This window comes from Rattus norvegicus, chromosome 1, assembly GCF_036323735.1.
Source record: "Rattus norvegicus strain BN/NHsdMcwi chromosome 1, GRCr8, whole genome shotgun sequence".
NCBI lineage: Eukaryota > Metazoa > Chordata > Mammalia > Rodentia > Muridae > Rattus > Rattus norvegicus.
The window spans coordinates 252,110,204-252,136,243 of record NC_086019.1 but is presented as its reverse complement, the minus strand read 5'-3'; the positions used below and the strand labels follow the sequence as shown (position 1 = coordinate 252,136,243).

The 26,040-nt window shown below is 40.0% G+C and overlaps 1 protein-coding gene across 3 annotated transcripts in view; it reads left to right on the top strand.

Annotated features, from left to right (window-relative positions):
* The window catches only part of Hpse2 (heparanase 2 (inactive)), a 699,168-nt gene that overhangs the window by 95,073 nt on the left and 578,055 nt on the right, over positions 1–26,040 (top strand). For all 3 annotated transcript variants that reach the window (NM_001415809.1, XM_039085865.2, XM_063270025.1), the window contains one exon: positions 24,737–24,898. In NM_001415809.1, coding sequence (NP_001402738.1) covers positions 24,737–24,898 — 162 coding nt within the window. The remainder of the gene's footprint in view (positions 1–24,736; positions 24,899–26,040) is intronic.

Sequence of the window (26,040 nt, the reverse complement as noted above, 5' to 3'; positions counted from 1 at the left end):
ATCTTAACATTTTAAAAAATAATCTAAATTTCCATACTTCATGGAATTTATTTTCTTTCAGGAGTTCTTCAGATCACAAAAATCATTTTTTTCCAAATTCAGTATAAGCATAACTGAAATTTAGATTTAAAAGAACATTTGCTGCGGCCTGGAGAGATGGCTCAGCGGTAAGAGCACTGGTTGCTCCTCCAGAGGACGTGGATTCAATTCCCAGCACCCACTTGGCAGTTCACAACTGTTTGTAACTCCAGTTTCCAGGGATTTAACACTCTCACACAGACATACGTGCAGTCAAATCACCAATGTACATAAAATAAATTTAAAAATGTTGATGTAGTCATGCTTTTTACCCACTGCACAGACTCCACTGGGTTTGGTTTAGGATGCCCAAAGACCCCTGAGTGAACCAGCAGATGTCTTTGTGTTTTACCTAGCCGGATTATGTTTGTGTTTTACCTAGCCGGATTATGTACCTGCTCTTGCCTCAGCTCAGTTTTTCCTAAGAACTAATGGTTTGTTACCAGCTTTATATATCAACACTGACATTTATGGTTTCTTGTAGTCTTTTTATTTAGCACTTTTGTGAAAAACATCCACGAGGCAAAGAAAATACCTTAGTGAATGGAATCTCAGAATTGCAAATGAAAGAAATAAAGCAGTTCTGATGCATAGTCATTCTTTATTTAGATTAATACTACATCCAGATCTTCAAGGATTCTCTTTTAATAATAGACATCAGGTTGCTTGGATATGGGGACCAGTGGAGTATACAGATGACAAATCAGAGCTGTGGTTCGTACAGTGGGGCAGGTCTTGGAGACATCGGCAGATGAATGATGTATGCTCATCATTGCTAAGATGACTCTGCTGCATGCTTTAACATTGGACACAGTTGTGAATATTTTCATGAATGCTCTTGAAATGAAACTGATGTCTTCCTCTGAGAATGATGCAGAACTGGAGAAATAATGCAGACCACAGGGTGGAGGGGAGGAAGAAAGCGCTAGTGCTTCAGAAGAGACTTAAATATTCATGGACATCTGCCAAGTATTGATATATGTTTGCATATATTTAGTACAAGTGGAAAAAGTATGTACTGAGCCTGATCCTGTCAGAGGTCATGCATTCTTTTGGGTGATGTACTGCAAAGAGCATCAGCAGTCAGGAGGTCGAGGTTCTTACCTTTGCTTAGGACAAAACTCACTAGAACCTCTGAAAGAATCTTCTTTATACTAACCTCCATTTTTTTACTTATTTATTTTTATATTTATTTGTTTATTTTTGGTTTTTTTGGGGACAGTGTTTCTCTGTATAGCCTTGGCTTTGCTGGAACTTGCTCTGTAATACTAGGCTGCCCTTGACCAGAATTAATGATAGGATATTATGAGTATTCCACTTAAAATCATGAAGAGTCCAACAATGTCTTGAGTTCACTTTTATACTCGGGATCCTACCTATCTAGCACCATAAGGTCAACTACTGTGAATGGTCTGAGAATTTTACCTTACTCGTAAGTTAACAGAGAACTTACCAGCATTTCTTGGTTGCTGGCATAAAATGTGAGATTCCTATGCCATAGAAAAATGATTTCATTTTTACAACAAACATAACTGACAAAATAATCATTATTTTGCAGTAGTTTTCTGAGTCCCAATTCCCACATAGCAACAAGAACACTAGATGGGTGTCTTGATGCATTTTGTATTACTATGATAACATCAGATAATTTGCAATAAGTAAAAACTTGTTGGCTCACAAATGAAGGCTGAGAAGTTTACTATCAACGTGCTCTTATATATTGAGGACTTTTTTCTCCTGTGATAACAGAAGCCTTTATACAGTGGGAGGACAAAGAGAACACTCAAGAAAAACTAGAGAATATGAGGGAGAAAACCACTAAACCACTACTGTTGGAATTCATGGCTGTCTGAATCATGAAGGAAGAATCCATGATGATTTATTATGTTTACAATGTTCTACATACATGTATGCCTGCTAGTCAGAAGAGTGCACCAGATCTCATAGATGATCATGAGCTACCCTGTGGTTGCTAGGGATTGAACTTAGGACCTCTGGAAGAACAGCCAGTGCTCCTAACCTCTAAGCCAGTCTCCAACCCAAATTCATAAGTCTTTTACTATTGCTTTATTTCACTGTGGCTCTCCATAAGAGTAGTCAGTAATAATCATGCTACAGACTCAATGTGCTGTTTTAAAATTTATTCTATCAAAGAAATTAGTTCATTATTTTAAAATTTAGCCTCAGGCAAGTTCTTAGGACATAGACAGAAGGCAATCAAATTCTTTGCAAAAATATTATATGAGTGGTTGCTCTTGGAGACCTCCTCCTCCTCTGAAACCTTATGACTCATACTTTGATTTTCAGTATTACTCTCATTCCTGCTGTGCACTAGCACAGCCTATTAAGTTCTGCATGTAGCATTCAACCAACTCTTATAGTCCAAGGTCTTTCACGTCTTCCAAAACAATACACAAGCAGGTTCCTTACAGCAACAACCCCACTGTTCTGTACCACCTTCTTTTCTAGTTACTTCTGTTGCTATGGTAAAGTAGCCAAAGTACCTTAAAGAAGAAAGGTTATTTTGGCTTATAGTTCAAGAGGCATAGAATCTTTTTTTTTTTTTTTTTTTTTGGTACTACAGAGAACTTTTATTGCCACTTCTTTTTTTTTTTTTTTTTTTTTTTTTTTATTAACTTGAGTATTTCTTATATACATTTCGAGGGTTATTCCCTTTCCCGGTTTCCGGGCAAACATCCCCCTCCCCCCTCCCCTTCCTTATGGGTGTTCCCCTCCCAACCCTCCCCCCATTGCCGCCCTCCCCCCATAGACTAGTTCACTGGGGGTTCAGTCTTAGCAGGACCCAGGGCTTCCCCTTCCACTGGTGCTCTTACTAGGATATTCATTGCTACCTATGGGGTCAGAGTCCAGGGTCAGTCCATGTATAGTCTTTAGGTAGTGGCTTAGTCCCTGGAAGCTCTGGTTGCTTGGCATTGTTGTACTTTTGGGGTCTCGAGCCCCTTCAAGCTCTTCCAGTTCTTTCTTTCTCTGATTCCTTCAACGGGGGACCTATTCTCAGTTCAGTGGTTTGCTGCTGGCATTCGCCTCTGTATTTGCTGTATTCTGGCTGTGTCTCTCAGGAGCGATCTACATCCGGCTCCTGTCGGTCTGCACTTCTTTGCTTCATCCATCTTGTCTAATTGGGTGGCTGTATATGTATGGGCCACATGTGGGGCAGGCTCTGAATGGGTGTTCCTTCAGTCTCTGTTTTAATCTTTGCCTCTCCCTTCCCTGCCAAGGGTATTCTTGTTCCCCTTTTAAAGAAGGAGTGAAGCATTCACATTTTGATCATCCGTCTTAGTTTCATGTGTTCTGTGCATCTAGGGTAATTCAAGCATTTGGACTAACAGCCACTTATCAATGAGTGCATACCATGTGTGTTTTTCTGTGATTGGGTTACCTCACTCAGGATGATATTTTCCAGTTCCAACCATTTGCCTACGAATTTCATAAAGTCGTTGTTTTTGATAGCTGAGTAATATTCCATTGTGTAGATGTACCACATTTTCTGTATCCATTCCTCTGTTGAAGGGCATCTGGGTTCTTTCCAGCTTCTGGCTATTATAAATAAGGCTGCTATGAACATAGTGGAGCACGTTTCTTTTTTATATGTTGGGGCATCTTTTGGGTATATGCCCAAGAGAAGTATACTGGGTCCTCAGGTAGTTCAATGTCCAATTTTCTGAGGATCCTCCAGACTGATTTCCAGAATGGTTGTACCAGTCTGCAATCCCACCAACAATGGAGGAGTGTTCCTCTTTCTCCACATCCTCGCCAGCATTTGCTGTCACCTTCGTTTTTGATCTTAGCCATTCTCACTGGTGTGAGGTGAAATCTCAGGGTTGTTTTGATTTGCATTTACCTTATGACTAAAGATGTTGAACATTTCTTTAGGTGTTTCTCAGCCATTCGGCATTCCTCAGCTGTGAATTCTTTGTTTAGCTCTGAACCCCATTTTTAATAGGGTTATTTGTCTCCCTGCGGTCTAACTTCTTGAGTTCTTTGTATATTTTGGATATAAGGCCTCTATCTGTTGTAGGATTGGTAAAGATCTTTTCCCAATCTGTTGGTTGTCGTTTTGTCCTAACCACAGTGTCCTTTGCCTTACAGAAGCTTTGCAGTTTTATGAGATCCCATTTGTCGATTCTTGATCTTAGAGCGTAAGCCATTGGTGTTTTGTTTATGAAATTTTTTCCAGTGCCCATGTGTTCCAGATGCTTCCCGAGTTTTTCTTCTATTAGTTTGAGTGTGTCTGGTTTGATGTGGAGGTCCTTGATGCACTTGGACTTAAGCTTTGTACAGGGTGATAAGCATGGATCGATCTGCATTCATCTACATGTTGCCCTCCAGTTGAACCAGCAGCATTTGCTGAAAATGCTATCTTTTTTCCATTGGATGGTTTTGGCTCCTTTGTCAAAAATCAAGTGTCCATAGGTGTGTAGGTTCATTTCTGGGTCTTCAATTCTATTCCATTGGTCTATCTGTCTGTCTCTGTACCAATACCATGCAGTTTTTATCACTATTGCTCTGTAATACTGCTTGAGGTGAGGGATAGTGATTCCCCCTGAAGTCCTTTTATTGTTGAGGATAGCTTTAGCTATCCTGGGTTTTTTGTTATTCCAGATGAATTTGCAAATTGTTCTGTCTAACTCTTTGAAGAATTGGATTGGTATTTTGATGGGGATTGCATTGAATCTGTAGATTGCTTTTGGTAAAATGGCCATTTTTACTATATTAATCCTGCCAATCCATGAGCATGGGAGATCTTTCCATCTTCTGAGGACTTCTTCAATTTCCTTCTTCAGTGTCTTGAAGTTCTTATTGTACAGATCTTTTACTTGCTTTGTTAAAGTCACACCGAGGTACTTTATATTATTTGGGTCTATTATGAAGGTTGCCGTTTCCCTAATTTCTTTCTCGGCTTGTTTCTCTTTTGTATAGAGGAAGGGAACTGATTTATTTGAGTTAATTTTATACCCAGCCACTTTGCTGAGGTTGTTTATCAGCTTTAGTAGTTCTCTGGTGGAACTTTTGGGATCACTTAAATATACTATCACATCATCTGCAAATAGTGATATTTTGACTTCTTCTTTTCCTTGACCTCCTTTTGTTGTCTGATTGCTCTGGCTAGAACTTCAAGAACTAAATTGAATAAGTAGGGAGAGAGTGGGCAGCCTTTTCTAGTCCCTGATTTTAGTGGGATTGCTTCAAGTTTCTCTCCATTTAGTTTAATGTTAGCAACTGGTTTGGTGTATATGGCTTTTACTATGTTCAGGTATGGGCCTTGAATTCCTATTCTTTCCAGGACTTTTATCATGAAGGGGTGTTGAATTTTGTCAAATGCTTTCTCAGCGTCTAATGAAATGATCATGTGGTTTTGTTCTTTCAGTTTGTTTATATAATGGATCACGTTGATGGTTTTCTGTATTTTAAACCATCCCTGCATGCCTGGGATGAAGCCTACTTGGTCATGGTGGATGATTGTTTTGATGTGCTCTTGGATTCGGTTTGCCAGAATTTTATTGAGGAGTTTTGCGTCGATATTCATAAGGGAAATTGGTCTGAAGTTCTCTTTCTTTGTTGGGTCTTTGTGTGGTTTAGGTATAAGAGTAATTGTGGCTTCATAGAAGGAATTCGGGAGTGCTCCATCTGTTTCAATTGTGTGGAATAGTTTGGATAATATTGGTATGAGGTCTTCTATGAAGGTTTGATAGAATTCTGCACTAAACCCGTCTGGACCTGGGCTCTTTTTGGTTGGGAGACCTTTAATGACTGCTTCTATTTCCTTAGCAGTTATGGGGTTGTTTAACTGGTTTATCTGTTCCTGATTTAACTTCGGTACCTGGTATCTGTCTAGGAAATTGTCCATTTCCTGAAGATTTTCAAGTTTTGTTGAATATAGGTTTTTATAGTAAGATCTGATGATTTTTTGAATTTCCTCTGAATCTGTTGTTATGTCTCCCTTTTCATTTCTGATTTTGTTAATTTGGACGCACTCTCTGTGTCCTCTCGTTAGTCTGGCTAAGGGTTTATCTATCTTGTTGATTTTCTCAAAGAACCAACTTTTGGTTCTGTTGATTCTTTCTATGGTCCTTTTTGTTTCTACTTGGTTGATTTCAGCTCTGAGTTTGATTATTTCCTGCCTTCTACTCCTCCTGGGTGTATTTGCTTCTTTTTGTTCTAGAGCTTTTAGGTGTGCTGTCAAGCTGCTGACATATGCTCTTTCCTGTTTCTTTCTGCAGGCACTCAGCGCTATGAGTTTTCCTCGTAGCACAACTTTCATTGTGTCCCATAAGTTTGGGTATGTTGTACCTTCATTTTCATTAAATTCTAAAAAGTTTTTAATTTCTTTCTTTATTTCTTCCTTGACCACGTTATCATTGAGTAGAGCATTGTTCAATTTCCAAGTATATGTGGGCATTCTTCCTTGATTGTTATTGAAGACCAGTTTTAGGCCGTGGTGGTCTGATAGCACGCATGGGATTATTTCTATCTTTCTGTACCCGTTGAGGCCCGTTTTTTGACCAATTATATGGTCAATTTTGGAGAAAGTACCATGAGGAACTGAGAAGAAGATATATCCTTTTGCTTTAGGATAGAATGTTCTATATATATCTGTTAAGTCCATTTGGTTCATGACTTCTCTTAGTCTGTCTACGTCTCTGTTTGATTTCTGTTTCCATGGTCTGTCCATTGATGAGAGTGGGGTGTTGAAATGTCCTACTATTATTGTGTGAGGTGCAATGTGTGTTTGGAGCTTTAGTAAGGTTTCTTTTATGTATGTAGGTGCCCTTGTATTTGGGGTATAGATATTTAGGATTGAGAGTTCATCTTGGTGGATTTTTCCTTTGATGAATATGAAGTGTCCTTCCTTATCTTTTTTGATGACTTTTAGTTGAAAATTGATTTTACTTGATATTAGAATGGCTACTCCAGCTTGCTTCTTCCAACCATTTGCTTGGAAAGTTGTTTTCCAGCCTTTCACTCTGAGGTAGTGTCTGTCTTTGCCTCTGAGGTGTGTTTCCTGTAGGCAACAGAATGCAGGGTCCTCGTTGCGTATCCAGTTTGTTAATCTATGTCTTTTCATTGGGGAGTTGAGGCCATTGATGTTGAGAGATATTAAGGAATAGTGATTATTGCTTCCCGTTATATTCATATTTGGATGTGAGGTTATGTTTGTGTGCTTTCATTCTCTTTGTTTTGTTGCCAAGACGATTAGTTTCTTGCTTCTTCTAGGGTATAGCTTGCCTCCTTATGTTGGGCTTTACCATTTATTATCCTTTGTAGTGCTGGATTTGTAGAAAGATATTGTGTAAATTTGGTTTTGTCATGGAATATCTTGGTTTCTCCATCTATGTTAATTGAGAGTTTTGCAGGATACAGTAACCTGGGCTGGCATTTGTGTTCTCTTAGGGTCTGTATGACATCAGTCCAGGATCTTCTGGCCTTCATAGTTTCTGCTGAGAAGTCTGGTGTGATTCTGATAGGTCTGCCTTTATATGTTACTTGATCTTTTTCCCTTAGTGCTTTTAATATTCTTTCTTTATTTTGTGCGTTCGGTGTTTTGACTATTATGTGACGGGAGGTGTTTCTTTTCTGGTCCAATCTATTGGGAGTTCTTTAGGCTTCTTGTATGCCTATGGGTATCTCTTTTTTTAGGTTAGGGAAGTTTTCTTCTATGATTTTGTTGAAGATATTTACTGGTCTTTTGAGCTGGGAGTCTTCACTCTCTTCTATACCTATTATCCTTAGGTTTGATCTTCTCATTGAGTCCTGGATTTCCTGTATGTTTTGGACCAGTAGCTTTTTCCGCTTTACATTATCTTTGACAGTTGAGTCAATGATTTCTATGGAATCTTCTGCTCCTGAGATTCTCTCTTCCATCTCTTGTATTTTGTTGGTGAAGCTTGTATCTACAGCTCCTTATCTCTTCTTTTGGTTTTCTATATCCAGGGTTGTTTCCATGTGTTCTTTCTTGATTGCTTCTATTTCCATTTTTAATTCCTTCAACTGTTTGATTGTGTTTTCCTGGAATTCTTTCAGGGATTTTTGTGACTCCTCTCTATGGGCTTCTACTTGTTTATTTATGATTTCCTGGAATTCTTTCAGGGATTTTTGCGATTCCTCTCTGTAGGCTTCTACTTGTTTATTTATGTTTTCCTGGAATTCTTCCAGGCATTTTTGCAATTCCTCTCTGTAGGCTTCTACTTGTTCTCTAAGGGAGTTCTTCAGATCTTTCTTGAAGTCCTCCAGCATCATGATCAAATATGATTTTGAAACTAAATCTTGCTTTTCTGGTGTGTTTGGATATTCCATGTTTGCTTTGGTGGGAGAATTGGGCTCCGATGATGCCATGTAGTCTTGGTTTCTGTTGCTTGGGTTCCTCTCGCCATCAGATTATCTCTAGTGTTACTTTGTTCTGCTATTTCTGACAGTGGCTAGACTGTCCCTATAAGCCTGTGTGTCAGGAGTGCTGTAGACCTGTTTTACTGTTTTCTTTCAGCCAGTTATGGGGACAGAGTGTTCCGCTTTCGGGCGTGTAGTTTTTCCTCTGTACAGGCCTTCAGCTGTTCCTGTGGGCCTGTGTTTTGAGTTCACCAGGCAGGTCACTTGCAGCATACAAGTTGGTCTTACCTGTGGTACCGAGGCTCATGTTCGCTCGCGGGGTGCTGCCCACGGGCTCTCTGCAGCGGCAGCAACCAGGAAGTCCTGTGCCACCCCTTCTGGGAGCTTCAGTGCACCAGGCTTCCAGATGGCCTTTGGTGTTTTCCTCTGGCATCCGAGATGTGTGTGCAGAGAGCAGTCTCTTCTCGTTTCCCAGGCTTGTCTGCCTCTCTGAAGGTTTAGCTCTCCCTTCCACGGGATTTGGGTGCAGAGAACTGTTTATCCGGTCTGTTTCCTTCAGCTTCCGGTGGTGTCTCAGGCAGGGGTCCTGCCGCTCCTGGGCCCTCCACCACGGGAGCCCAGAGGCCTTATACAGTTTCTTCTTGGGCCAGGGATGTGGGCAGGGGTGGGCAGTGTTGGTGGTCTCTTCCGCTCTGCAGCCTCAGGAGTGCCCACCTGAGCAGGCAGTGAGGTCTCTTTCCCACGGGGTCTGGGAGCAGAGAGGTGCTGCGGGTCGGGATCCATGGGTGTGGGACTTCCCAATTTTTATTATTTCTTGATGTCCACTGGGTTTGGTTTTTCTTTGCCCTCCACAATTCTTTCACTGAATCGTTAGGTTACCTATTTGTGATTTTATCTGTTTGTCCTGCTTCCTTTACTGCAGGCTTATGAGCTGTAAACTCCCCTTTCAGAACTGCGTCCAGTGCCCTGGGAGATTGGTCATGTTGTTTTCTTTCTCATTTAGTTATAGACATTTTCTGATTACTTCTTGGATTTCATCATTCAGGAATGAGTTGTTTAATCTCCATGAATTTATACACTATCTAGGGTTCTGTTTGTTCATAGTTTTGATTTTATTGCATAATAATCAGAATACTTGGATTTCTTCAGCCTTTCATTTGTTTGTTTGGTGTTTGGGTGGATATTCTACAGATATTAGGTTTATTTCATGTAAGATGCCACTCAATGCTGAGGTTTCTGTCTTTACTTTTGTCTAGATGACCCATCTATTAGAGAAATTGCACTTCTGAAATCTCCCAGTCACCTGCTATTTTTGGTTTTGTGTTCATCTGTGTTTTTATTCTCTTAGCATGCTTTTTATAAATTGAGTGCACCAGAGGTTGGTGTTTATAAGTGTAGTATTGCAATGTTGTCTTGATTAATTGATACCATGATTAGTATGAAGTACTCTTTATCGCATCTGATTTTTTTTAGTTTTAAGTATATTTTATCAGACATTAGGATGGCAAAACCTGCTTGCTTCTTAGCCTGATTTATTTGGAATATTTTTTCTATCCTTTCATCTTAAGGTGGCTCATATCTCTAAAGCTGAGTTTCTTGTAGATAATAGTTAGACTTTATTAATCTAGTCAACTAGTCTGTGCCTTTTGGTTAGATAATTGAGGCCATTGCTATTTAAAGTTATTATTAAAAGGTGTGTCGATTAGAGTTATCTTGTTTGGCTGGTTTGTGTTATTAGGTGTGCTTTGTATTTTATTTAATTACAGATTTGTTTTCTTTCTAGACTCTCTTGACTGTGTTTATTTCTCTCTTCAGGCTCTTTACATCATGGAAATGTTTATTTCCTCCACTGATACTAGATAGTTTTGCTGCTTACTTTAATCTAGGTTAGCAGTCTTGGTCTTTTAGAACCTGGAGTGCATTGTTCTAGACTCTTATGTCTTTCAGAGTTTTCATTTAGAAACGAGGTGTTATTATGATGGAGGTTTGTTTGTATATTACTTGTATTTTTTCTCTTATAACTTTTAATATTTTTGTTTGTTTAATATTTTATCCGTGATACGTCTTTTCTTTTCTGCTATTGCCTGGTTGGAGTTCTGTATCTTTCTTGTGTATAGAACTTGTGTGGATATGTTTTTTCTTAGTTTGGGGAAATTTTCTTTTATGATTTTGTTAAAGATCTGGTTTATTCCATTGATCTGGGATCCTTTTTCTTCATCTATGTCTATAATTCAAATGTTTGATTTTTTTCATGGTGACTCACATTTCTTGCATGTTCTTTCTGTACTTTTAAAGTTTTCCATATTCTTCACTTGTTTCCTAGGTCCTCTACTTTTTTAAAAAATTATGCTACGTTTTCTAACTTTATTTTTTAAATTTAATTTTTTTTTTACTTTTTCTCTTTATATTCCACTTACTGTCCCCGTCTGGGTCACCCCCTCCCACAACAATACTTCCTCAATCTCCTGAGTGGGTGGACCCCCTGAGTCCACTCTGGAACTTCGAGTCTCTCCCATTGAGGTCAGAGACAAGGCAGCCCAACTAGAAGAACGTATCCCACATACAGGCAATAGCTTTTGCGATAACCCCCATTCTAGTTGTTTGGGACCCAGACAAAGACCAAACTGTACATTCCTACATATGTGTGGGGAGGCCTAGGCCCACTATCTTTGGTTGGTGTTAAAACTCTGAGAGCCCCAAGGATCCAGATTAGTTGATTCTGTTGGTTTTCTTGTGGAGCTTTCAGGGCCCACAATCTTTCCTTTATTTTTCCATAAGAGTCCCTAAGCTCCATCCACTGTTGGGCTATATTGGCTATAAAATGCCACGGACCCAAAGAAGCTAAACAAGAAGGAAGGTCCTGTCAAGGGGATTCGAATTTCACTTAGAAGGGGGAATAAAATAGTCATAAGAGGCAGATGCGGGGTAGGTAGAAGGAATGAGGAGGGGAACGGGGGCTTCAGGATCAGGTGTGGGGAAGGACAGAAAAGATGGCCATGAAAGTGAATGGAAATCTGCAACTGACCAGTGTGAGGAGATGGGGGTCATCTCCAGGAGACAGAGACGTGGAATAAGGGAGGTGCTCAAGAATCAATGGGGGTGACCTTAGCTGTGACTCACTATCATAGCAATATAGAACTTGAAGAGACCACTTCCTGTAGCCAGGCAGGGACCCCAGTAGAGAAATAGACACCAACCCACTCACAAAACTTTCAACCAAGAATTTATCCTGTCTACAAGAAATGCAGGCACAGGGGATGGAGCAGAGACTGAAGGTGTGGCCAACCAATAACCAACCTGAGACCCATCCATGGGTAAGCACCAATTCTTAACACTATTAATGATGATCTATTATGCTTCCCGACAGGAGCAAGTTGTCTTCTGAGAGGCTCCACCCAGCAGCTGACACAGACAGATACCCACAGCCAAATAGATACTCTACTTTGAATTCTAGTCTTTTACCTTCTGCTTGATTTATCTTGCTTATAAGACTTCCTCCTGAGTTTTGTGTTCTCTTCAATGTATACATGTCAGTTGAATTCAGTTTTTAAAATCCGAGTTATCTTTGTCATTTTACACAGCTATGTATTTATTTGTATTTTCTTAGACATAACTCAAACACTTGTTGTTGTCCTCTTGAAGTTCAGTGAAGTATCTGTTGGTGTCTTCTTTAAGTCTTTGATGCAAGTTAGGGTTAGTCTTTTAAATCCTGTGTGTTCATTAGAGAACATGTGTATAGGACTGGTGGGTTTGCTGAGCAAACATTGTGTTTTGGCCGTTCATGTTGGTTTCACTTTTACAGTTTGACCTGGGCATGTGTACTTTCTTTGGTTGTGCATCAGATGTCATAATCTGGCCAACTTTAGATTGGGGCAGTGCAGCAGATTTGTGAATTGAGCCAGGCTAAGTCTCACTGGTCATGAACTGGTTAACTGGAACAGGCAAAGGCAGCTTTCAAAGCACACATTTGGGGCTTGGCCTGTGGTGCAGAGAGGGCAATGAACGGAGGGAAGGGTTGGCAATAAAAGGTAACTCTTTTGTTTTCATTAACTTATTTATTTATTCACTTTACATCTCTGTAACAACCCCTTCCTTCCTCTACTCCCAGTCCGACACTCAGTGAGAGAGGATGAGAGAGGATGTTCTTAGTTCAAAGGTGACTCTTTTTTTTTCTTTTTTTCGGAGCTGGGGACCGAACCCAGGGCCTTGCGCTTGCTAGGCAAGCGCTCTACCACTGAGCTAAATCCCCACCCCCAAAGGTGACTCTTAAACAAGGCTACAGATATAGACCTAGATATGTAAGTAGCGAGATGGCCACAGTCAGAGGTGGGTGTGGAAGAGGCATAGGACAGAGGAGAAGGGACTTACTGGCAAGAGGGCTCACAAGTAAAGAGGATGCTGAGGTCCCAAGTCTGGAGTCAGGCTTGTGAGCTTTTATTGTAATGTAATTCTCTACAGTTCTTTCTTTTTTTTTTTGAAAAAATGTATGTAATATATTTTGATCATATTCTATGCTTCCTCCGACTCCTCCCAGATTCTTCCCACCACTCTATCTACTCAGTTTTATTCTCTGTCTCAAAAACAAAAACAAATGAAATCAAAACAAATAAAAACTAAATAAGAAAAATGTAATAGGCAAGGATGTTCTCTTCCTTCTCTCTCATTCAGTGTCACTGAAGTCGTAGTGCAGTAAGCAGGAAAAAAGGAAAAGAACTGAAAAGCACATATATTGGAGCTGCAGATATTAATATGTCTATTCTTGCAGGTACTATGATATTTACAGGAAAAATGCCAAAGAATCTATTAAAACACTTCTTTTAAAACTAATGAACTGTCCGAGACTGCTGATTACAATTTCAATATTCAAAGTGAATTCTTTTGTTTTCAGTTAGAATTATAATGAACATTGTAATTTGCTAAACGTATTACTTAACGTCAAAACGTTTAATGGTGTGTAGCAAAGTGTACAGAGCACATTTATCCTAAAGCATGTAAAGCAGTGGTGAGAGAAATCAAATGAATGGAAACTCCAAATTAAGACATCATTCTCCATAGCGTGAGCTATAGATAAATTAAATTTCACTTAAATCTACATTAAAAAGAAAGCTTTTTTGTAAGTATTTATATGTGAACTAGAACATACATTCTTTTTTTTTTCTTTTTTTCAGAGCTGAGAACCGAACCCAGGCCTTGCGCTTGCTAGGCAAGCGCTCTACCACTGAGCTAAATCCTCAACCCTAGAACATACATTCTTAAATTGCAAAGGAACTACAATATATGAAACAGTTACAAAAGTCAGGAAAAATATCAAAGCAGAACCTTTTCCATAACAGTATAAAGCTGTCTATGTTCAGAAGACCATGGTATTAATAAGATGATAAACAGTTAGATCCATAAATAGACTAGGATTGGATCTTTTAAAGCCCCAAATTAAGTAAAGTATTTGAGTCTAGAACATATAAAGGACTCAAAAGTAATAGATTAGAAAGTAAAAATAGTAAAATAAATCAGGGCAGGAGATATGAAGAGATACTCTGCTAAAGAAGATGTATGAGTAGAAAGTAAATATATTTTAAAATCCTTACACTATTATCATTATGGAGATGGAAATGCTCCTACAGATGTGTTAGAATATCAACTCACAACTGAAAATGCCAGATATGAGGTGATAGGATGACCTAAGGTGGACGGACCGCAGATCTGACAAATGAATGGATTTGTCACATGGTGAATGACACAAGCAGGTTGAAGGTGTGGAAAAGAAGTCAGATAACCTAGGTAACTCTAGTTTGAGAGCTACTGAGGGGCCACACGAAAGCGAACTGTAAAACACTGCTTTGGAGCTAAAGAGCCCTTGGTGAGAGAACCAGACTGTTATTTCAGGAAGATTTTTATTTCTCAAACAGTTTTATGGGGAAAAAAGAATAATTTTCCTGGAGATGGTAATGTAAGCTGGCAGTTATTTTCTCTCAAGGCTCATTGTTCCCCGGAACTCGGCATCTAGGATTTCCTAGGAAGTCTCTGATGTTGCTCTGATCACCTTGACTTTAGGTGCTTGGATTCCCTCTGTGCAGCTCTCCGTGCCTGTTGTTCTGTCCTTGGGCTGTGTATAGTATGTGGAGAGGAGTTCTAAATGTATCTTGTACTATTATTATATTTACACCATTCTCAAGATTTGGACTTTTTTGCTTTCATTTCACAAAACATATTTTTATGCTACTAGCCTGTATTTATTTGTCTTTGTCTAGTCCAGGGGTATCCAGTTTTTAACTGTGACAGATGACGTCTACAAGTGTGTTGGGTTGCATTTATAGTTATCATGTTATAGATGTGTTCTATGGGCTGAATGTTTCACACACCTGATGCAGATCTATTAATATTGTTTTATTTTACATTGCATAATACATGTCTTGAATATTTAATTAATTTTTCTTTGTTACAATCTGAGGCAATTCATTAACATTGTCCTCAAATACTGCTAGTCTTCTATGTAACCAAGTTGAGACATACATTCAATCATGTGATAAAGGTGATACTCTCAAAATTTTTTTGAGACAGGGTCTCAGTAACTCTGGCTGATGTTAAACTAAAAATTTTCCTACTTCAATCTCTTGATTGTTAAGATTCCAGATAAGCAGCAACATGAGAGAAAGCAAATGAGAACAAGCTTGGTCCAGAGAGTGGGCTCTTACCATGCCAGGCCTGACCATGTTTTACAAGGTTGTAGAAGTGTTTTGAACTTTGAGCTGAAAAAGCCATTGGGTGTTCAAAGCTTAATGAGTTATCCTGTGGAAACTTGTAAGAGTGTTGAGAGAAATTCAGATGATGAGGCCTAGCTTGTGAAATTACAGAGGGAAGCAAAGACTCTATCAGGGTCATTTCTGTGAAGTGTTTAAACTGAGAATCAGCTGTGATTAACAAAAGCTCATTACCCCTGACATGAAATCATCGCTTTACTGGGTAATTAGATGGGGTTAAAAAAATTAGCTGTGATTAAGAAGAGCAACATAGACCCGCGGATCCCGGCCTGCAGCAGCTCTCTGCTCCCAAACCCCATGGGAGAGAGAGCTCACTGCCTGGACAGGTGGGCACTCCTGAGACTGCAGAGTGGAAGAGAACACCAACACTGCCCACCCCTGCCCACATCCCTGGCCCAAGAGGAAACTGTATATGGCCTCTGGTTCCTTTGGATAAGGACACAGCAGCAGCAGGTCCCCTGAGTCTGAGACACCACCGGAACCTGAAGGGACCGAACAGATAAACAGTTCTCTGCACCCAAATCCCGTGGGAGGGAGAGCTAAACCTTCAGAGAGGCAGACACGCCTGGGAAACCAGAAGAGACTACACTCTGCACACATCTCTGACGCCAGAGGAAATCACCAAACGCCATCTGGAACCCTGGTGCACGGAGGCTCCCGGAAACGGCGACGCAGATCTTCCTGGTTGCTGCCGCCGCGGAGAGCTCGTAGGCGACACCCCACAAGCAAACTTGAGCCTCGGGACCACAGGAAAGACCAACATTTCTGCGGCAAGTGACCTGCCTGGTGAACACCAGACACAGGCCCACAGGAACAGCTGAAGGCCTGTAGATAGGAAAAACTACACGCCCGAAAGCAGAACACTCTGTCCCCATAACTGGCTGAAAGAAAACAGTAAAACAGGTCTACAGCACTCCTGACACACAGGCTTATAGGGACAGTCTAGCCACTGTCAGAAATAGCAGAACAAAGTAACACTAGAGATAATCTGATGGCGAGAGGCAAGCGCAGGAACCCAAGCAACAGAAACCAAGACTACATGGCATCATCGGAGCCCAATTCTCCCACCAAAGCAAACATGGAATATCCAAACACACCAGAAAAGCAAGATCTAGTTTCAAAATCATATTTGATCATGATGCTGGAGGACTTCAAGAAAGATCTGAAGAACTCCCTTAGAGAACAAGTAGAAGCCTACAGAGAGGAATCGCAAAAATCCCTGAAAGAATTCCAGGAAATCATAAATAAACAAGTAGAAGCCCATAGAGAGGAGTCACAAAAATCCCTGAAAGAATTCCAGGAAAACACAATCAAACAGTTGAAGGAATTAAAAATGGAAATAGAAGCAATCAAGAAAGAACACATGGAAACAACCCTGGATATAGAAAACCAAAAGAAGAGACAAGGAGCTGTAGATACAAGCTTCACCAACAGAATACAAGAGATGGAAGAGAGAATCTCAGGAGCAGAAGATTCCATAGAAATCATTGACTCAACTGTCAAAGATAATGTAAAGCGGAAAAAGCTACTGGTCCAAAACATACAGGAAATCCAGGACTCAATGAGAAGATCAAACCTAAGGATAATAGGTATAGAAGAGAGTGAAGACTCCCAGCTAAAAGGACCAGTAAATATCTTCAACAAAATCATAGAATAAAACTTCCCTAACCTAAAAAAAGAGATACCCATAGGCAAACAAGAAGCCTACAGAACTCCCAATAGATTGGACCAGAAAAGAAACACCTCCCATCACATAATAGTCAAAACACCGAACGCACAAAATAAAGAAAGAATATTAAAAGCACTAAGGGAAAAAGATCAAGTAACATATAAAGGCAGACCTATCAGAATCACACCAGACTTCTCAGCAGAAACTATGAAGGCCAGAAGATCCTGGACAGATGTCATACAGACCCTAAGAGAACACAAATGCCAGCCCAGGTTACTGTATCCTGCAAAACTCTCAATTAACATAGATGGAGAAACCAAGATATTCCATGACAAAACCAAATTTACACAATATCTTTCTACAAATCCAGCACTACAAAGGATAATAAATGGTAAAGCCCAACATAAGGAGGCAAGCTATACCCTAGAAGAAGCAAGAAACTAATCGTCTTGGCAACAAAACAAAGAGAATGAAAGCACACAAACATAACCTCACATCCAAATATGAATATAACGGGAAGCAATAATCACTATTCCTTAATATCTCTCAACATCAATGGCCTGAATTCCTCAATAAAAAGACATAGATTAACAAACTGGATACGCAACGAGGACCCTGCATTCTGTTGCCTACAGGAAACACACCTCAGAGGCAAAGACAGACACTACCTCAGAGTGAAAGGCTGGAAAACAACTTTCCAAGCAAATGGTCAGAAGAAGCAAGCTGGAGTAGCCATTCTAATATCAAATAAAATCAATTTTCAACTAAAAGTCATCAAAAAAGATAAGGAAGGACACTTCATATTCATCAAAGGAAAAATCCACCAAGATGAACTCTCAATCCTAAATATCTATACCCCAAATACAAGGGCACCTACATACGTAAAAGAAACCTTACTAAAGCTCCAAACACACATTGCACCTGACACAATAATAGTAGGAGATTTCAACACCCTACTCTCATCAATGGACAGACCATGGAAACAGAAATTAAACAGAGATGTAGACAGACTAAGAGAAGTCATGAAACAAATGGACTTAACAGATATTTATAGAACATTCTATCCTAAAGCAAAAGGATATACCTTCTTCTCAGCTCCTCATGGTACTTTAACCAAAATTGACCATATAATTGGTCAAAAAACAGGCCTCAACAGGTATAGAAAGATAGAAGTAATCCCATGCGTGCTATCAGACCACCACGGCCTAAAACTGGTCTTCAATAACAATAAGGGAAGAACGCCCACATATTCGTGGAAGTTGAACAGTGTTCTACTCAACGATAACCTGGTCAAGGAAGAAATAAAGAAAGAAATTAAAGACTTCTTAGAATTTAATGAAAGTGAAGGTACAACATACCCAAACTTATGAGACACAATGAAAGTTGTGCTAAGAGGAAAACTCATAGCTCTGAGTGCCTGCAGAAAGAAACAGGAAAGAGCATATGTCAGCAGCTTGACAGCACACCTAAAAGCTCTAGAACAAAAAGAAGCAAATACACCCAGGAGGAGTAGAAGGCAGGAAATAATCAAACTCAGAGCTGAAATCAACCAAGTAGAAATAAAAAGGACCATAGAAAGAATCAACAGAACCAAAAGTTGGTTCTTTGAGAAAATCAACAAGATAGATAAACCCTTAGCCAGACTAACGAGAGGAAACAGAGAGTGCGTCCAAATTAACAAAATCAGAAATGAAAAGGGAGACATAACTACAGATTCAGAGGAAATTCAAAAAATCATCAGATCTTACTATAAAAGCCTATATTCAACAAAACTTGAAAATCTTCAGGAAATGGACAATTTCCTAGACAGATACCAGGTACCGAAGTTAAATCAGGAACAGATAAACCAGTTAAACAACCCCATAACTCCTAAGAAAATAGAAGCAGTCATTAAAGGTCTCCCAACCAAAAAGAGCCCAGGTCCAGACAGGTTTAGTGCAGAATTCTATCAAACCTTCATAGAAGATCTCGTACCAATATCCTCCAAACTATTCCACAAAATTGAAACAGATGGAGCCCTAACGAATTCCTTCTACGAAGCCACAATTACTCTTATACCTAAACCACACAAAGACACAACAAAGAAAGAGAACTTCAGACCAATTTGTGTTCTCTTAGGGTCTGTATGACATATTTACTGGTCCTTTTAGCTGGGAGTCTTCACTCTCTTCTATACCTATTATCCTTAGGTTTGATCTTCTCATTGAGTCCTGGATTTCCTGTATGTTTTGGACCAGTAGCTTTTTCTGCTTTACATTATCTTTGACAGTTGAGTCAATGATTTCTATGGAATCTTCTGCTCCTGAGATTCTCTCCTTTGTCTCTTGTATTCTGTTGGTTAAGCTTGTATCTACAGCTCCTTGTCTCTTCTTTTGGTTTTCTATATCCAGGGTTGTTTCCATGTGTTCTTTCTTGATTGCTTCTATTTCCATTTTTAATTCCTTCAACTGTTTGATTGTGTTTTCCTGGAATTCTTTCAGGGATTTTTGTGACTCCTCTCTATGGGCTTCTACTTGTTTATTTATGATTTCCTGGAATTCTTTCAGGGATTTTTGCGATTCCTCTCTGTAGGCTTCTACTTGTTCTCTAAGGGAGTTCTTCAGATCTTTCTTGAAGTCCTCCAGCATCATGATCAAATATGATTTTGAAACTAGATCTTGCTTTTCTGGTGTGTTTGGATATTCCGTGTTTTCTTTGGTGGGAGAATTGGGCTCCGATGATGCCATGTAGTCTTGGTTTCTGTTGCTTGGGTTCCTGCGCTTGCCTCTCGCCATCAGATTATCTCTAGTGTTACTTTGTTCTGCTATTTCTGACAGTGGCTAGACTGTCCCTATAAGCCTGTGTGTCAGGAGTGCTGTAGACCTGTTTTACTGTTTTCTTTCAGCCAGTTATGGGGACAGAGTGTTCTGCTTTCGGGCGTGTAGTTTTTCCTATCTACAGGCCTTCAGCTGTTCCTGTGGGCCTGTGTCTGGTGTTCACCAGGCAGGTCACTTGCCGCAGAAATGTTGGTCTTTCCTGTGGTCCCGAGGCTCAAGTTTGCTTGTGGGGTGCCGCCTACGAGCTCTCCGCGGTGGCAGCAACCAGGAAGATCTGCGTCGCCGTTTCCGGGAGCCTCCGTGCACCAGGGTTCCAGATGGCGTTTGGTGATTTCCTCTGGCGTCAGAGATGTGTGCAGAGTGCAGTCTCTTTTGGTTTCCCAGGCATGTCTGCCTCTCTGTAGGTTTAGCTCTCCCTCCCACGGGATTTGGGTGCAGAGAACTGTTTATCAGGTCTGTCCCTTCAGGTTCTGGCGGTGTCTCAGGCGCAGGGGTCCTCCCGCTCCTGGGCCCTCCCCCACGGGAACCCAGAGGACGTTTACAGTTTCCTCTTGGGCCAGGGATGTGGGCAGGGGTGGGCAGTGTTGGTGGTCTCTTCCGCTCTACAGCCTCAGGAGTGCCCTCCTGACCATGCGGTGAGGTCTCTCTTGCACGGTGTCTGGGTGCAGAGAGCTGCTGCGGGCCGAGATTCGCGGGTTTGGGACTTCCGGTAAACACAGGAAGTGCCCGGTCGTAGGGGAATTTTGCCTCTGTGTGTCCTGAGTTCACCAGGCAGGTCTCTTGCAGCAGAAAAGTTGGTTTTACCTGTGGTCCCGGGGCTCAAGTTTGCTCGTGGGGTGCTGCCTACGAGCTCTCAGTGGTGGCAGTAACCAGGAAGATCTGCGCCGCTGATTCTGGGAGCCTCCATGCACCAGGGTTCCAGATGGTGTTTGGTGTTTTCCTCTGGCGTCAGAGATGTGTGCAGAGTTCAGTCTCTTCTGGTTTCCCAGGCGTGTCTGCCTCTCTGAAGGTTTAGCTCTCCCTCCCACGGGATTTGGGTGCAGAGAACTGTTTATGCGGTCTGTCCCTTCAGGTTCTGGCGGTGTCTCAGGCACAGGGGTCCTGCCGCACCTGGGCCCTTTCCCACGGGACCCATTTATCGGTTCTTGATCTTAAGAGCATGAGCCATTGGAGTTCTGTTTAGGAAATTTCCCCCTGTGCCAATGCTTAGGACCAGACAGACTTAATGCAGAATTCTACTAGACCTTCAAAGAAGACCTAATACTAATATTCCTCAAACTATTCCATAAAATAGAACAGAAGGAGCACTACCTAATTCATTCTATGAAGCCGCAGTTACTCTGGTACCTAAACCACACAAGGACAACCAAAAAAGAGAAATTCAGACCAATGTCCCTTATGAATTTCAATGCAATAATACTCAATAATATTCTTACAATGTAAATCTAACACATCAAGACTATCATTTTCCATGATCAAGTAGGCTTCATCCCAGGGATGCAAGGTTGGTTCAATATACGAAAATCCATTAACATAATCCACCATATAAACAAACTCAAAAAATCACGTGATCATCTCCTTAAATGCACAGAAAACATTTGCCAAAAATACAACACCCTTTAATGTTAAAAGTATTGTAGAGATCAGGAATTCAAGGCCCATATCTAAACATAATAAAAGCAATTTACTGCAAACCAACAGCCAGTAAATGGAGAGATACTTGAAGCAATCCCATTATAATCAGGGACAAGACAAGGATGCCCACTCTCCCCATATCTATTCGATATAGTATTAAAAGTTTAGCTAGAACAATAAGACAAGGAAAAGAGATCAAGGGGATACAAATTGGCAAAGAAGAAATAAAGGTATCACTGTTTGCAGATGATATGATAGTATACATAAGTGACCCCAAAAATTTTACCAGAGAACTTCTCCAGCTGATAAACAACTTCAGCAAAGTGGCCAGATAGAAAATTATCTCAAATAAATCAGTAACCTTCCATTATAGAAGCGATAAACAAACTGAGAAAGAAATTAGGGAAACAATTCCCTTCACAACAGCCACAAATAATATGAAATAATAGAGCTTGGGGTAACTCTAACCAAACAAGTGAAAGATCTGTATGGAAATGACTTCAAGTCTCTCAAGAAAGAAATCGAAGATATCAGAAAATGGAGAGCTCTCCCATGCTCATGGATTGGCAGAATTAACACAGTAAAAATGGCCATCCTACCAAAGGTAATCTACAGATCACAGTGCAACCCCCACCAAATTCCCCAACACAATTCTTCAAAGACATGGAATGAGCAATTCTCAAATTCATCTGGAAAGGCAGAAAACCCAGAATAGCAAAAAACAGTTCTTAACAATAAAAGAACTGGTGGAGGAATCACCATCCCTGACCTGAAGCTCTAACTATCTCTAGCATTAGTGATAAAAACTGCATGGTATTTGTATAAAGACAGACACCTTGATCAATGGAATAGAATTGAAGACCCAGAAATGAAACCACACACTTTTGCTCACTTGATCTTTGACAAAGAAGCCAAAAACATACAACGGAAAAAAGAAAGCATCTTCAATAAATGGTGCTGCTCTAACTGGCTGTCTGTATGTCGAAAAAGAAAACAGACCCATATTTGTTACCTTGCACAAAGCTCAAGTCCAAGTGGATCAAGGACCTCAATGTAAAACCAGACACACTGAATCTAATCGAAGAGAAACCTGGAAAGAGCCTTGAACTCACTGGCACAGGGGAACCTTTCTTTTATTAAGTCATCCCCAACCCCAGGATTTCATTTCTTTATTGGTTTTTTTTTAATCTTTTATTGTCTTCCTCTTCTATATTCAGCAGTTTTTCTCAAAGGTCATTGATCCTTCTTGAAAACTAGTTTTTGGCATTCTTTATCAATTATTTTATTGATATTAATATCTTTTAAAGCAATTAATAGAAAGCTATGGACTTTTAGTAGAATCATGTTGCTTGTTACGTTTTCATATTTCTTGTATTTTATGTTGAGAATTGTATACCTGTTGATAGTGATGTCTTTACTTCCAGTTGTAGGCCTTCTCTTGATCACTCTTTTTGCATTTTTACTGGTGTAGTACTGAGCTTAATTCATGTGTGTGTGTGTGTGTGTGTGTGTGTGTGTGTGTGTGTGTGTGTGTGTGTGTGCGCGCGTGCCAGGGTCAATGTAGTTGAAGATTATCTTGAACTTCCTATATAGATGAGGCTGGCTTAATTTTCCTGTCTTTACCTGTTGGAATTATGGGTGTGTTTTACCACACTCAGCTGTGTTGAGCTTAATTCTAATTAAACCATGTATTGTGATTTTCCTATGGCTTCTGAGACATATTTGGCAGGTTCTGACTGTATGGTCAATTTTGGAACCTGAGTGACCTATTTTGTCGAGCTCAGGTGCTTGATAGTTACTTTATAAACAGAGATTATATTGACATGACTTTCTGCAGATACATTTTTAAACTTGATATCACTGTGGACTTTGAGGTCAACCGTAGTGACCTGTGCCACTATCTTATGCATCTGGAGCAACTGCACCACTTGTGTAATTCCCTCCTGTTTTTGTGATAGAGGTTAATATTCTGTAATCTCCCATTTGTCCCTCCTTGGAGCAGGGGTTTCAGCTGTAGGCTTCTGTCTTTCATTTCTTTATGTTGAAGTATCCACTTAAGCTTTAAAAAGTATAATTGTGTACCTTTGATTTAATTAATTCTCTGTAAAGTCTCATAAAATCTGAGATCTGCTATTTATGTCAGTTAGCTAATTTTACTGCCTGTTCTTATAAATTGGTGCAAATATATTTAGTTAGAAATAATGCATTATTTCCAACCAGCTCTTGTTTTACCTAAGAACTAGAATGGGCAGTTTTCAAATGTGACTAGTATGTGTGTGTTGAGTTTCTATTTATAGATGGGATTTTCTTTGTGGGCAAATAAGTTTGCTTATCCAGAACAATACTCCACCCTTCAAGCCATGTCCTATCTTGTATGCTCTGGTCGTTGTTTTTGAGAACTGCTTAAAAAGACGACTCTTTCCTATTGGTATCCTTAATATGGGCATTTTTTTTTTACCACATTTGAAACTATTAATGTCAACAGTGCCAGAGACTTTTTTTAGTTCTTTCCCATAAAAATTTTTTGATTAGCTATGAAAAACTTGCAAGTTTCTAGAATTGCTATTCAGATTGGTAGTATTATTGTTCCTATTAGAATCAGCCAAATTATATTTTAATTTACAAAAAGGGACAAGCAACTTCCATACACCCCCTGTGTTGTATAGAATGTGTTTCCTAATGGTTGGGAAGCATTCTCTATGAAAGTTTATATTTGATGAAGAATGCTTTCTGGAGGGTATTTTTGCTTTTAGTACAAAATCACACTGAGGTGCAAAGGCAACCCTGCCATCAGTGAACAGCAGGCGAGAGACTCTAGGTCTCTTTCTTACTTTGGAGACTCTAACATCTTTCTGGTTTGAAAACAATGATTTCCTGGTCAGAGGGAAACTATTTTCCCAGCAATACATAAAATATAGCAGGAGAGTCTCTGATCAGGTAATCCATGAAATGGCAGCCCTAACTTATAGGCTAATGGTCTGGCTGGAAGATGAATTGAAAATAAGACAAATATTTAGAATATTTATCCCTGGTCCTAAGGCATAGGACCTGGTAGGAAAAGTTAACTTCATAGTTCCTAGTATTCAAAGTTGTTTTATTATTCCTTCTGGAGAATGGCAAATGGTGTTTAGAAAAGGACTCAGAAGGTAAATAAATCTTGGAGGTGATCTAAGAAGGAACTTGTTTGATTGGAGACTTTAGTTAGGTCAGAGAGAGCTAAGTGACAGAACTTGCCAAAGAGTTAGGAAATAAAAAGAGAAGCTTATGGGCTTTGGTACAGAGCTAAAGGACCCTTCGGGTTATTATTTCTCTATCTTATAAGTTTGATAAAAATGCTGGTAATTTATAAATTCTTTCATGCTGGGTAAAACAGAAAACTTAGGTAAATATACATCCTGTTTTGTTTTTACTGCCTGTCTGCTTTCTTTTTGTAGACATTGTCCGGAGTGATGTTGCCCTGGACAAACAGAAAGGCTGTAAGATTGCCCAGCACCCTGATATCATGCTGGAGCTCCAGAGAGAGAAGGCGGCGCAGATGCATCTGGTTCTTCTGAAGGAGCAATACTCCAATACTTACAGTAATCTCATATTAACAGGTAATAGAATTTTGGGTATTATTATATATCGATGACCCCCGTCAGTTAGCAAGTTAATGCTTGGGAGCTGTTAGTGTGGCATCCAGATGAGCCCACATCTGCCTGTCTTTACCCGACTTACTCTACTGCACTTTTAGTTGTAATGACTCTTCTCTTCCTTTAACAAATATTTCTTGAAGTCTGCAGATGTTTTTGGTTCAAAGTTATGGATGATTTTCTGTGTGTTTTTTTTCTTTTCAAATGACAGAGCCAATGAGAACTTAATGAAGTCTTACGATAATACAGCTTTCTAAATGTGTGCCAATAGGTTTGGGAGAATTACTAAATTTGGAGTCTTTTTAAGACGTAGCTATTTTCTTATTTCTGCTTATGCCCTTTCTCTGAACTCAGTAAATATAGAAATGAAATGTAAAAAAGATAATGATCTTCAGGCAGAACTGAGAATATTCTATTCCTGATAGTTTTTGAAAATATCTGGGGGATTTAATTTTCTTTTTAAGCATAAAGAGGTTTAGGGCTTAACTGTACTTGCCCACTCCTTGGTTCAGAAGTAAATATGTCTCAGAGCTGCAAGGGAAAACATTTTGCAGGACTACCTCAAGCCCTTCTGGTAAAGAGCATGCAGGTTGCATGTTTTGTTGGGCTGTGTACAGATGTCGTGCTGAGCTCTGACGTCAGCATCCTTCAGCTCAGGGTAAGATGCACTGAGAACGCCTCAGTCACCTTCACTGCTCTGGACCATCCAAGACAGACCTGACGAGTCAAACTGTGTGCTTGCTCTTGTCTGTGAATGGTTAAGAATGAGGAAAGATGTGGTCTCTAACAGTCTATGAACATTTCCATTTTATTTTCGTGAACTCTAAGTGAGGAAAATGCTAAGGTTTTTACAGGCTGCCTGGCCTTCCATTAGGAACTGCTGAGTGGTGATCAAATTGTTTTGCTTTTGAAAAAGAACAAGACTCTTCCAGCTTTTCATCTTGTACCTGGGGGAAACCAACCTCTTTGGATGAAAGCCAGATTTGGATGTGGCTTTGGTGAGCAGAGAAGGGGATTGTGGGTTTCCTTAGTGTAGGCCCTGGCTTTTGCTCTTCGATAGGTCATTGTGGAGGGAAAAACCTAAAAAAATGACTTATGGTCAATGC